The 13,790-nt window shown below is 39.0% G+C and overlaps 1 protein-coding gene across 3 annotated transcripts in view; it reads right to left on the minus strand.

The window, feature by feature from the left end:
- LOC124167959 (DNA polymerase alpha subunit B) overlaps window positions 1-13,790 on the minus strand; it is a 55,016-nt gene that overhangs the window by 5,976 nt on the left and 35,250 nt on the right. For all 3 annotated transcript variants that reach the window (XM_046546028.1, XM_046546027.1, XM_046546030.1), the window contains 4 exons: window positions 13,440-13,734; window positions 12,029-12,323; window positions 6,402-6,642; window positions 1,505-1,747 (listed from right to left, as the gene is read on the minus strand). In XM_046546028.1, the coding sequence (XP_046401984.1) occupies window positions 1,505-1,747; window positions 6,402-6,642; window positions 12,029-12,323; window positions 13,440-13,734 (1,074 nt within the window). The remainder of the gene's footprint in view (window positions 1-1,504; window positions 1,748-6,401; window positions 6,643-12,028; window positions 12,324-13,439; window positions 13,735-13,790) is intronic.

Genomic DNA, 13,790 nt, shown 5'->3' on the forward strand with positions numbered 1-13,790 from the left:
TCCCTTGATTTGGAGATCCGAGGAAAGGGCTTGTTTTGGTGCTTCATATGCATGTGACAATGATGTGTAGTGACTAGGCGAGGGTGTGAGGTGCATTTTGGGGCCAGTGATTGGCAGCAAACTGTGCTGGCGAAGGGTTCTCTGCTCCTCCTCCTGTGCTGTCATCAGACAACTCTTGCCAGCAGGACTGTATACAAGGAATCGAGGAGTATGGTTATCCTGCAGAATGCTACACTGCATCAAAATTGTGCGCTAACTCAGGATTGTGACTAACTGATCTAGCTAGGCGTGTGACGCGTCCAGAGCTGAAAAAATAGCTCCCCTCAGTGATGAAGAACGGGCAAAACGCTGAATAGTTCCTAACTTCACACTGGATTCAATGACACTTTGTTCAGATTATGCCCAAAATGCAAGTTCCTCTATGCCACACCATGTCGCATTGGCTAAATCGATAGGTGCTAAATTCAAAATTTAGATTGTTGAATGCTCGTATCTCTGTAAGTTCGTAAATCGCATGTGTGTAGGAAGAGGGCTAACTGCACATCCAATTTACAAATGATTATGAGAGCGTAACCAGGATTCCACAGGAATGAAGCTTATTATATGATGTTGCATGTATACAGGATTACCTTTTACTAAAGAAAGAACCATAATTGACGCTCTTGGGGACATAACATGAGAACTTAAAAGAGGCGCAAATATTAGAACTTAGCCACCTAAATGCTGTTGCTTATTCATGGAACTTTATAATAAAGTTCATTTTGTAACTGACGGGACCGGGACTGAGGTTTGTAAAGTTGTCATAATGAAAATTTCGTATTAACATTTCTTTCATTATAGATTCGATAGGCCTTTTCGTCGGGACCAACAATTTGCTTCATAATAACCATGTTCGTATTAATAGTGTCTACTGTAAATGCTGTTGCATATCCATGGAACTTTGTTTTCACTTTCATGGAAATTCACTTTATAGCTCCCTGGACCAGAACTGAGGTTTGTATTTTAGCGACAATGTAAATTTTGTAATAATTTTCTCTTACCATAGATTGGATTAGCATTTTTGTTGGGACCAACGGTTTCCTCAATAAAAACACGAGAATTTCTAAATAACGTTGTACGCATTAACGGCAGTCTACTGTATCACAGCCACACATTGTAAATTATCACTGTATACACTATTTCAATATGAAAGATTCGGAAGTTGTCAGTGGTGAAGCCAAGGGCGGCAGCTTACGGGACTACATGGCTTGAGCCCCTTCGGACTTCACCTCACACAACGTCAAATTACTTCAAGAAGATTCCCACTCATTTGGCCAACAGTAAATGAAGCCAACACCAAAATAAATTCCAATAATAACTTCCAAATATTTTTCATTTAGTGCACTAATCTTGGTGCCCACATCAACAATTGAGGCCAATCTCTTAGCTACGTTCCTCTCTAGGTGAACATATTCCCAGGATAATAAATGCGAAACTTAAGTTCAGCACAAATGTAAATACTTACCCAGCCATTTCTTCACGCCCCAGGTGCATCAATATGTCAGTTGCAGTCACCCCAATCACCACTCCGGATACATCCAGGAGACAAGGATCTGGAGCCAAAATGAGCCTTGGACGTTTTGTGCCATCACTGCTCATGTATTGTGCTGCACGTCCTCCTGGGAGAAAGGCATAGGCTGGCGTTGGATAAACGGGATGAGCATGCACATCACGTGCACTGGAGACTAGAACCACTTGTGTGTTCATCCTGCAACATTAACAGACTTTCAGTTAAGTTATCCAAAGAAAAACATGTAAGTTATCAAATTCCATGAAGTTGAGGAACCCATCGTGACACCATAATACAAATGAAATACGGGATAGGATTTTTTAACAGAAGACTTTACTCTTTTTCTGACATTGAATTTGCATTTAGTGAATGTTTTTGTATTATGATTGAAAGTTGCAGGCTTGATTAATAAATCATTCACATAGAATTAATTCTTTCGACCTTTAGTAAATGCAGTGGACAATCTATTTTCGTATTATAGTTAATGTTTTTGTAATAATTTCTTGATCACCTAATAATCTTAAGTGCATTACTGGTAAGCTGAAAACAATAAGCAAAGAAGCATACATCAAGACACAATGTCATTGGAAAGTAATGAATTTCTTATACTTATAGCATGGAATGTTTTCTTTGTCACCCACTTGAATGACTGTACTGTATTCTTTACTCCCCTTTTGTGTCTATCTATATTGCAAGTATTTAATGACACCTATAATTAACTCTCCATCTCTGTTGCCTTTCTCATCTCCTAAATTAAATGTGAAATAAGTTTTCACTGTCTGAATTCACCAAGAAGTTAAAAAAATAGTACTCAATAAAATACCGCAATAGGCTAAATTTAATTTTTGACTTGGAGATAACTAGTGATGGGTCGATTCCAAAATTTTATCGATTCCGATCCCGATTCTGACATTTCGATTCCGATTCTACCGATACCGATTCCATCGATTCTGACGACATAGGCTCCAAGAAAAAGACCACTTATAAATACAAGGGAGAACCCTGAGTAAAGTCATATTCACAGTTATGATTAAGATTAAATACTGCTTATATTAATCGTGTAATATTTGGCCCTTTCAAATTCTCAAGCAGAAAAACCAACATGCTCAGCCAGCAGGTTGTGATGTCTCCATGTTACAGTATTACTGCCTGCAGAAAATTGCCTTTTGCTACATAATTGTGTGACTGGGAAAGTACTTTCCTCCCAAAATTGCAAGATTTCGGAAACTTGAAGTATATCATCGATCTTTGTGGATCTTGAAACCTCATGGAACTCAAGTTGCCTAAGCAAATGAACTAAAGAACTTAGCTTTAATTTACCAAAAATACCTATTCTTCTCACGTCGTTTAATCAACCTTAAAACTCTTGCTTTTTTAAGTTCAAGAAAGAAACTAAACGCTACAAATGAATATCACATCGGACGGACGCAGTATTAAAAAAGGCTAAAAGATGCCTTGTGATGTGAAAACTCTGCTTTCCGCGTGACTCACCTCTGCGAAGGTGGCGAGGGAAAAGGGTATCAGCTGTTGCCTTTCGAGGAAACAGTTCATTTTCCTCTCTCTTAAGCATGCCGACTTAATCTCTTCACTTTACTTCAATACCCGAGCCATATTTCTTATGCGTGGGATGGTTCCCGAAAAATATCCAATCCTTAGTATTTTCACTCGAGTAATGTGTTAAATGGTCAAGTCGATCTATATATAACCCTTTTTAACACCCTCATTTTAGTTTTTTAAGTCAATGAAGACGATTGTCCGTGCTTTAAATGACGATTTTCAAGACTAAAGTTTAAAAAAACTTGAAAAATCGGCCTCAGTTACAGAGTTCCGCGGCGTGTAGCTCAGCCTTGACGCGCGATTAAAAAATCGCTCTTATTTCCTTCTTCGCAAAAGTGTTTCCCAAGATTTCTGCTTAGTAATTTTTAGAAATCTTTACTTTATATTGTGGTTCAAATTTTCCGAGTTATATTTTTTGCAAACGAAAGATAGTTTCTACTTTATGTCAAATTTCAAATGAAAAACGGATCGACCATTTCGCGTTGTAAAACCAGACAGATGAAAGCCATGATCTTCAAAAGTCATTGGAAGTATAGAAAAAGCACCAAGTGAAAGGTTATTGTGTTTTTTATTCCATAAAAATCATACCAACGCAACACCACCTGGATAAATTTAAAACTTTTCGAGGAATAACGAGATCGCGCGTGGTTTTGAAAAGTTGGTCATGTTTGGGCCACTGTATCATCACTAAAGCGCCGTATTTAGGTAAAATGGCATATAAGTATATATATGGTAATGATTTATGAGTATTTACGCTAAGTTGCAAGCCTCTATCCCCAAAAAGGTGATTTTGGACTTGATTCCAGCTTTTTCCGATTTCGGACAGGTGCACCGCGGTGTGCGCCGGGTCGGAAGACAATCGGCCGCCGCGGCTGGCGTAAAGGTATTCGGCGCCTACGTCGACAACTGTAGAGTGTACAGCAAGCTAAAACTACCAAGCCAAGACATTGGAATTACTTATCGGCTTTAAAAACTGTATTACTACATGAGTTTCATGATAGCACTTCCTGTCGGCAGATTGCTGGACCTACTAGCCTCGAAAGCCCTGTAACCGTAACTTACTCGACTCGACATTTGCAATGCTACTCGAAACGCTCGAGTCGAGTACCAACTACTTAAGCGCATAAAAGTACCAACTACTCGACTCTACTCGAACTTCCGAGTACTCGCAAATCCCTAGAAGATAATGTTTTTTGTCGTTACGATAACGCGGCTCGAAAATTCAAATGGCTGTTGGAAACGCGGTCATATTTAAATTTGTGGTTCGAAGTACTACGGGAATCGGAATCGATTTTTCACATTGGCAAGTACTCATTTTCGATTCCGATTCTTGGCCGAGAATCGAGGAATCGAACCGACCCATCACTAGAGATAACTAAAACTAGGGAAACACACCAAGGATAGAAATTTTGTACAAAATGCATTGCTACAAGGGATACACACACTCACTGTCCTCTGGGACATTTTATAAAAAAATCAGGGGACAAACCCATACTAATGTGATAATTATCTCCAGAAAAACTTCTAGAATGCTGATATATAAAAATAACTAAAGGCAAAGATTAAGTAACGAATACGAAGTTACAGATTCAATAACCATCGCTGAAGATAACGGCAATCGAAATCTCATTGCATCCAGTGTAACTTAAACATATTTACTTATAATTGTAAAATGAAAATGAAAATTTTGATATGACACTTCAACTTTACTTCATTTATCCCTTACAGCCACTTGAGGCTCTGCACTTTATTCCCGGCCCCAACAACTCACTCCAACACAGTGGACTCTCGTTATTACAAATTTCACAGGACTGAAAAACCGGAGGTTCGTAATAACTAAGTTTGTATGAACGTTTCTTTTAGGAATCATCGACAAAAACAGTATCTTATAAACGCAATTAAATTACGTAGAAATATATTCAAAATGGGAAAATCCACTTCAGTTTCTAAACAGTAGAATGCGGCATGACGCAATCGAGGGTTGATATCTTCCCGAATACAGTAAGTCCGATATACGAACTAGATGCATTCCCCAAACCTTGTTCCAAAGTTGATAAACCTACAATCCGGCTGCCGAGAGTTGTCCCATGACAGGCAGATTGGTCTAGGTCAGGGTAGGGGTCAAGGCTGCTAGGCAAGAAAGGGAAAGGCCTACAAAGGGTTCTGTGGAGAAAGGACCCGGAAAGGACAACAAGCGTGAAGGACCCAGAGGAAGCATTGCTTGTTTTGGTGATTCAAAGAAAGGGCTTGTTTAGGTGGATCAGACTTTTTTCAGTGCTCCAACATTTGACAACGTTATATGACTAGGCAAGGGGGTAAGGTGCATTCGGGGGACAGCGATTGGCTGTAAACCATGCTGGCGCAGGGTTATCTGCCCCTCCTATTGTGCCGTCGTCGGACAACTCTCGCCAGCCAGACTGTATGCAAGGAATTAAGGAGTACTGTTATCCTTCATAATGCAACACTGCATTACACTTATGCACTAACTCAGGATTGTGACGAACTGATCTAGCTGGGCGTTCAATGCGTCCGGAGCTGAAAAAATAACTCCCCTCAGTGACGAAGAACGGGCAAAACGCTGAACAGTTCCTAAATTCACACCGGATTCAATGATAATTTGTTCAGATTGTGCCCACAGTGAGAGTTTTCCAACGCCACACCGCGTAGCATCAGCCAAATTGAAAGGCGCCAAATTCGAAATTTAAAAATTTTGAATGCTCGTATGTCTGAAAATTCATAAATCGAATGTGCGTAGGAAGAGGACTGACTGTTCGTCCAATTTACGTGAGGTTATGAGTGGGTCACCATGACTCCACAGGAATGAAGCTTATTATATGACGTTGTGTGTTAACTGAATAAAGAAATCCACGCTCTTGTGCACAGTACACGAGAAGAACTTCAACGTGGCGCGGTTATTAAAACTTAAGTGTGGCAAATATCCACCTACATGCCGTTGCTTATACGTGGAACTTCGTAATAAAGTTCACTTTGTAACCTCTGGGACCGTGACTGAGGTTTTTAATTTCATAAAAAACGAAAATTTCGTTAAAACGCTTCTTTTACTATAGCTTGGATAGGCCTTTCCGTCGGGACCAACGATTTGCTTCATAATAACGTAGTTCGTATTAACGAGAGTCTACTGTATTTATTTAGCCCACATGTGAGTAGTTTAATTGACCTGTCCTCAATGATGAATTAAAATGACAAAACTGTCATAAATAAAGATCATGTGCAATAACTAAGTTTCCGCTTTCACTTTTCAAAGGCACCAAACATATTGTGAATGCCAACTTACCCCTGTAGTTGGCCCATCATCTCATCCACCATTCGATCAAAATAAGTCTCAAAGGTCTCTGCAAGCTGACAGCCTCCATCCCCTGATATATGGGCATGGGTGAAATCCAGAAAGGGACCAATCAAGATAAGGACATGAGGGCGAATCTTGCGAACCAGAGCCATGAGGTCTTGGAGTGGCTCATATGACAGTGTGTCCAACTGTGTGAAAGGCCCGGCACCAACAACAACATGTAAAGGTCCTGCAACAAGAATGTATATTCAGATTAGATACATCTTTAGTGTTTACAAATAAAAGTAGCACTAAAAAGTAAAGAAGGGAACCGATATGAAGTCTCCTTTTCATAATTCAATTACCGTATTTGCATGAATGTAAGACAAGGTTTTTACACCTCACAACTCCAATATTAATGAGGGCTCATAATAAAATTCTACACTTCAATTGCAGGTAGAAAAATAATCGAAATTGTGAAAACCAGAATTTGCCACATGTTAGCTTTAATATGAAAAACGAACAAAAATAACCACATCAAAATTTATGCACATGCATAATTTATTGTTACTTTTCAGCGTAATAATATCTGACACTTTGCCAGCAGGCAAAGATTTGGCCAACACTTCAAATGCTGGGTGAGCTTCCATCTGGCGTGCTCTACCCTGGGTGTGGTTTAGAAAAGCACAAATTTTTCAATATTGTCTGGACACTCTTTATCCAGTGGCATAGCCAGGGGGTCCGGACCCCCCGGAAATATAAAAACACAATTACTTTCCTTCTTAAAAAGAAAACAAAATATTGAAAAATCATGAATTTACAAAATATTTCTTAAAAAAAAATGAAGTTTTTTCGAGTACGAAAAGTGTTAACATTAGTTTAAAACCCATTACTTAGTACCCTATTTTTAAAAAAATTTCCCCCCTGGTTTTGGTGTCTACATGAAGTGTGTCATCTATATATATAAAAGAAAGTCGAAAATCGTGTTAGTTAGAACACTTATAACTCGAGAACGGCTGCACCGATTTCAATGAGATTTGGTTCTTTGGATTCGTCTCAGGCGGGGTTAACATATAGGCTATTAAAAAAAGGATAATTTCACACAAAAAATTCATCTCTTTCCTATGGACATGCTTTTAGGAGTTATAGTAACACAACAATTGATAAGTCAGTCAAAACTACAAATTAAATAATTTGTTTTGTTTTTACCACTTTAATAACTGAATTTAGTAACAATATAACATTTTAATTACTAAATATATTCAAAATATTAATTAAATTGAAATTACATTTAAAAAATTTAATTCGAGCTAATTGTAAGCCCAGCTGTGGCCAAGCTTGAGTTGACACTTCACTACAGTGTTTGTAAACAAATCTCCAAGCAATTGTTGACAAACGGTAATGTCCGTGTTCCTGTCGAGGAATCGAGTAGTTTTAACTCATTTCCTTGGAATGATTGCAAATTAGTTTCAGTGAGCTCATCAACAAAGAGTACCAGAATATGATTGATCACCAAAAGAATCAAAGATGGTTGATTTAGCGAGCAAGAACGAAGATGCGGATGACTAAAACGAGGTAGATTCAAATAGTTCGTACTCTGCATGAATTCGAATCTTTTAAATGTGTAACAAACGAAGACGAAATCACCAACTACCTATCTGAATATTTTAAGTCCTTGGACATACCTAGCTTACCAAGGCACGATTTACAGAAAAATGTAGTTTCTGTGTTCATAAACTTTCGAAGCCTAAACCAACCATAACTATCCAACGGAACGTGTTTGGTGATTAAAATAATTGGTAATGAATGTGATTCACACAGCTTCACTCAAAGGAAAATTCAAAGGTGAGGAAGTCCTTATTCCGTAGATTCCATTATCTCAACTCATATGCCATCTTTTGAGATTAAACGTATTCAATTTCCAATTCGTGTTGCATTCGTGATAACGATTAAAAATCGCATGGTCAGTCTTTCAGTTTTTGTGTTGTTTGTGCTCATGTGCTAATGAAAACCCATGATTTTCTCATGGTCAATTTAACGTGCTATGTTCACGAGTCGATAAACCATCCTCTGTATTTCTTCCTTCGCTTCAAGTGCGTAGCTAGGATAGGGGGTTTTGGGCGCAGCTAATACCACGGGTCTGTAGGGTATAGAAAACTCGCTAAGGTAAGCGGGAAGTGTGGGAGCACTTCCCCCAGACATTCTTTAAGATAAATGGTTCAAAATAGTGGGTTTTGCGTCTGTGTGAATAGTTAAATATGTTTTGTTTGTTAGTCATCCGTCCCCCTAATATTAATAACAAAATCTTTCATAAAAAAATTCTCTAAGCTCTTGGGGGGGGGGGAGTTTATCCCCCAAAACCTCCTCTCGCTGCGTCACTGCTTTGCTTCGCTATATTTATTTAGCTTCATCCGCTTTATCTTGCGCCTGACAACAAAACAAAAACTGTTGTTTCTCAGAAGGTGCTTGATGCAAGACATTAAACCCGAATGTGTAGGGCTCACCGTGGTGCGTTTACGCATGCAGTACGTTTACGCAGTGCATTTTTTTCAAACTGGCGCGCCTTAAGTCATTTAATGCGAATGCTGCTTCATAGAGCGCTGCTGCGTGCTTTTCTTGCACGATTTTGAGCATCAGTCAAGCGTCGGTCTGGGGTCGTGTCAACCTGCCCCCTGAATGGGCCAAGTGTATGCAACAGACTTGGACCTAAAAACATTTTTTTACAGCTAATAACGCAAATAGCCAACAACTGAATGCGCATAATTTTTATTTCATGAACTGCTTTATTAAACCACAATGCCCAAAATTTCTTAAGCTAAAACGTAATAAAATTAGCTGAAAAATATCCGCGTAGACGAGCTCCGATCCACCCTATATAGATTCAATAAAGAAAATGTCCTTCTGACAAGCAATTTTGGTACTCATTTACGTAGTTTTATTGAATTTGTATCCTTATTTCATTATAATAAATTAAACATGATTAAAAACGATACAGCCGCTCTTGATTTATAAATGGTGTAAGTAAACTTTAAGTTCATTGATTGTTAGGCGATACGAAGTTCGCCGGGTCAGCTAGTCTAATTATATATTACCTCTGATTGTGACAATCATAGGCTCACCCTTGATTTGTACTAACATATAGAATTTCAAAAGATGTAACAAAGGCAACTCCACAAATGAAAACAAAAAAATTAGCAGCAAATATAAGGGCCGTATTCTTAGTGGACCTAACATATCCGTCCCTACGTTGCAAAAGGCCCCTACATGCGTTTCTCAGTCAACCCTACACAAGTGGTGGGGGGTGTTTCCATCGTTAAGTTCCCTGAGATGACATAGATGATGGCACAGCGCCAATTTTCCACTTTGGAGGCGTAATAGGAACTAACTATGAAACTTAAGAAAAGACATCTGATAATTTTTGGGCATATTGTTAGGGCATCAGCTCAAAATAAATAAACAATTGGTGTCGTCCGCCAGGTCATGTCGGTACCTTAATTATCGCCACAAATACTCCCATATAGAGCCATAAGTAGAATCTAATTGTCTTTAACTTACTTCAAAAGCGGTCTGTACAAGATACTAATAAGTACGGAGCAAATATGATCATTGACGAGGGAACTTACGTTGCATCATCAAGGTTCGTCATTTCCTTTCACCTTCCGTAGTTAAGTTTATTATGTGGCATTAGTATTAGCATATTAAGTGTAAGTTAAGTATGTGGCAAATAATGGCATGAAAATACGTTTTCTATGGTTATGCGTAAACGAAGTATTGATTTCCCAAAAGTATACCAAGAGCCAAACATGAAAAATATTGTTATTTATTCGTAGAAGCAAGGTGCATGTATACCGCCATATTGTTCTTATTAGTTCAGTCAATTTTATGATTTATTTAACTTGTTGGCTATAATGTGGTGGTATTATTACCTTTCTGCTGTGTTTCTGTACATTTTAAAATAGTTTGTGTGAGCTTGTCTCGCTTCATATGCATTACAAGGTAGATTCTTTAATCGAAGTGATCAGCAGACGATAATTGGCCGCCATATTTTTGTACAGTAGACTCTCGTTATTACGAAGTTCACGGGACCGAAAAATCGGAGGTTCGTAATAACGAAGTTCGTAAGAACGTTTCTTTTAGGAATCGTCGAAAAAAACAGTGTATTATAAACGCGATTAAATTACGCGGAAATATATATAAACAGGAAAATGCGTTTCAGTTTTTCAACAGAAGACTGCGCCATGACACAATCGAGGGTTGATATCTTCCCGAATACATGAACTCCGATATTCAAACTCGATGCGTCCCAAGACCTTGTTCCTAGGTTGATAAAATTACAGTCCGGCCACCGAGAGTTGTCCAATTACAGACAAAATGGTCTAGGTCCGGGGAGGGGGCAAGGCTGCCAGGTAAGAAAGGGAAACGCTTACAAAGTGTTCCGTGAAGAAAAGATCCGGAAGGGACGACGAGCGTGAAGGACCTAGAGGAATAATCACTTGTTCTGTGATTCGAAGAATGGGCTTATTTTGGTGGATCAGGCTTATTTCGGTGTTCGTTTATGCATGTTTGACAACGTTGTATGACTAGGCGAGGGCGTGAGGTGCGTTTGGGGGACAGCGGTTGGCTTTAAACCGTGCTGGCGCAGGATTATCCGCCCATCCTATTGTGCCGTAATCGGACAACCCTCGCCAGCCGGACTGTATGTAATTTATCGCAGAGTAAGGTTATCCTGCGGGATGCAACACTGCATTACACGTATGCGCTTACTCACGCTTGTGGCGAACTGATCTAGCGGGGCCTGCGATGCATTCGGAGCCGAAAAAATAGCTCCCCGCGGTGACGAAGAACGGGCGAAACGTTGAACAATTCCTAAATTCACACAATTTTCATTGATACCTTATTCAGATCATGATCACAGTGAGAGTTTCCCAGCGCCACACCGCGTAGTATCGGCCAAATCGAAAGGCGCCAAATTTGAAATTTGAAAATTTTGAATGCTCGTATCTCTGAAAATTCGTAAATCGAATGTGCATAGGAAGAGGTCTGACTGTACATCCTATTTACGAACGGTTATGAGTAGGGCACCCTGACTACACAGGAATGAAGCTAGTTTTATGATGTTGCGTGTAAACTGAATAAAGAACCATAATTGACGCTCTTAGGCACAGTAAACGAGAATAACTTAAACGTGGCGCAATTATTGAAACTTAAGTGTAGTGAATATCCACCTTAATACCGTGACTTGTGCGTGCAACTTCGTAATAAAGTTCATATTGTAACCGCCGGGACCGGGACATAGGTTCGTAATTTCGTAAAAACGAAAATTTCGTAATAACGTTTCTTTTACTATAGCTTGGATAGGCCTTTTCGACGGGACCAACGGTTTGCTTCGTAATAACGAGAACTTCGTAACAACGTTGTTCGTATTAACGAGAGTCTACTGTAGGGTGTAGGGCTGGTTCGGGTACCTACATCAAGTAGGGCCCGTTTAGTTCCAAGAACAGCCAAATGTAGGGCTTGATGTGGCGTATGTAGGGCGAGATGGCTTTATGTAGGGGCTGATGAAGTACCCAGGGTCGGTTGGCCCAACAGGGTCGACTAAGAATACAGGCCTGAGTCACCTGAATTATTGGACCCACCTGTTTCTTTAGATAAAGATGGCATCTTGGAAGGAAGAGGTGCAGATGCCTTAGAATGTATCTTCTGAGCAAAGAGTCTCTGACCTTTGTTGTTCTGCCCATTTACTACCACCACTTGCCCTGGGAAGACAGCAAAAGGCTCTCTTTGTCCCCCATCCTCTGCAGAAGACATTCCACTTACATCCAGACGAATTGGTTTCCCAGAAACCGATGAATCAACAGAACCTTCCAGGAGGATTGACTCTGCATTCAAGCGACCATCACTGCATATTCGACCCAGGTAATTCTGAGAGGACTGTAATTATGCAATTATTACGAAAACATTTGTTAGAAACATAACATTATCACGATAAAACATATACACTAATGAGAAATAGTATCAGTGGAATAGGACAAACATTCAGCATTCATTTAACATGAATTCATGCCTTTTCTCTCATCATAATAAGGATATCCCAGATATAGATTCCAGGAAAATCAATAGAAAATTGTTCATATTCTGTGGATACTGTATTGGATTCCTAGATTTTATGCTTTCCTGCTTTATTAATTCTTTCAGATGACAAATCATTTTTAATAAACATTCTTTGTATTTTTCCAAAACATTCTTACTTTTTACAGTTAATTTGAGGATGCCTGTAAAATCACATGAGAGAATTTCACTGCAAAACATACGCAGATAAGTGAATGAAAAAATTATTGGATTTGTGAGTAAGTTAAACCCATCATTAACAAACGAATAAATTGCACCTCTCAAATTACTAAACAGCATACATTAGACCCCATCTGATAAAAAATAAAATAAAATTGACTAAAAAAGGTTTGAGGGAATCATGGAGTGTTGATTATTTCTCAAACATTTTCTAAAATCTTCTAGCAAGAAATAAGTCTCAAAATGTTTTTCTATTTATCTTAATAAGAATAAATCCATTTTATAATGTCCTCTTAATTACTTAAATGTGAGATTTTTACTCTAGCAGTCGGTGATAGAACAATTCACTTTGTAGTTGATCCATGATTATCTGAATATAGATTGGTATTTGGTCATCCACTAAACCCTCCATTTCATTTTCCCCGTTTATTCCATTCTCCATGCCAATATGATGACAACAAATATGCAACAAAATGTGCAACAAAGAAAGATAATAAGAATGGCACAGAGAAAAAGGGAAGAAATTATATTGATGACTTGAGGCCTAAATGGAAATTTTGCTAACTCATGACAATAGAACAAACTTAGAATCAAGTTAACAGTGACAGAAACAAAAATGAATATATCATCTGTCTCTTTCAATTACCTCTGAAGAATTTCCATCATAAATATATAATTGAAGTTGCAATGAATGCATTACAGAATAAAGGATATTGATTATATAAATGCTCATATATTACAAAAAAAAATTCAGCTTACACTTCTAGGGACATCAAGAGGCTCCGGCACCCACGGTTCCAGTCCCCCTCCCTGATTGAGCCACTTCTCCATCTCCCTTAAGTGAGATTCCAGTAACTCTGCCACTTCCCCAACAAAGTCACACATGTAACTCAGCTTGGCTGAGCCTAACTGTTGACCCTGCAAGCTCCCAACGTGCGGCTGGAACGACGTTGGCCCATCATCCCACTCCCACGCAGCCACGTCAGACACATTGTGGCTGCACACCACGTTTCCTGCATTGCTCCTCCCAGAGTAGGCTGCCGATGGATTAGCACTATAAATTAGGTATGCAATCAATAAACCATTCCATAAAAGGCAACAAGGTCAACG

The sequence above is a fragment of the Ischnura elegans genome, chromosome 11 (assembly GCF_921293095.1).
Source record: "Ischnura elegans chromosome 11, ioIscEleg1.1, whole genome shotgun sequence".
NCBI classification, from domain to species: domain Eukaryota; kingdom Metazoa; phylum Arthropoda; class Insecta; order Odonata; family Coenagrionidae; genus Ischnura; species Ischnura elegans.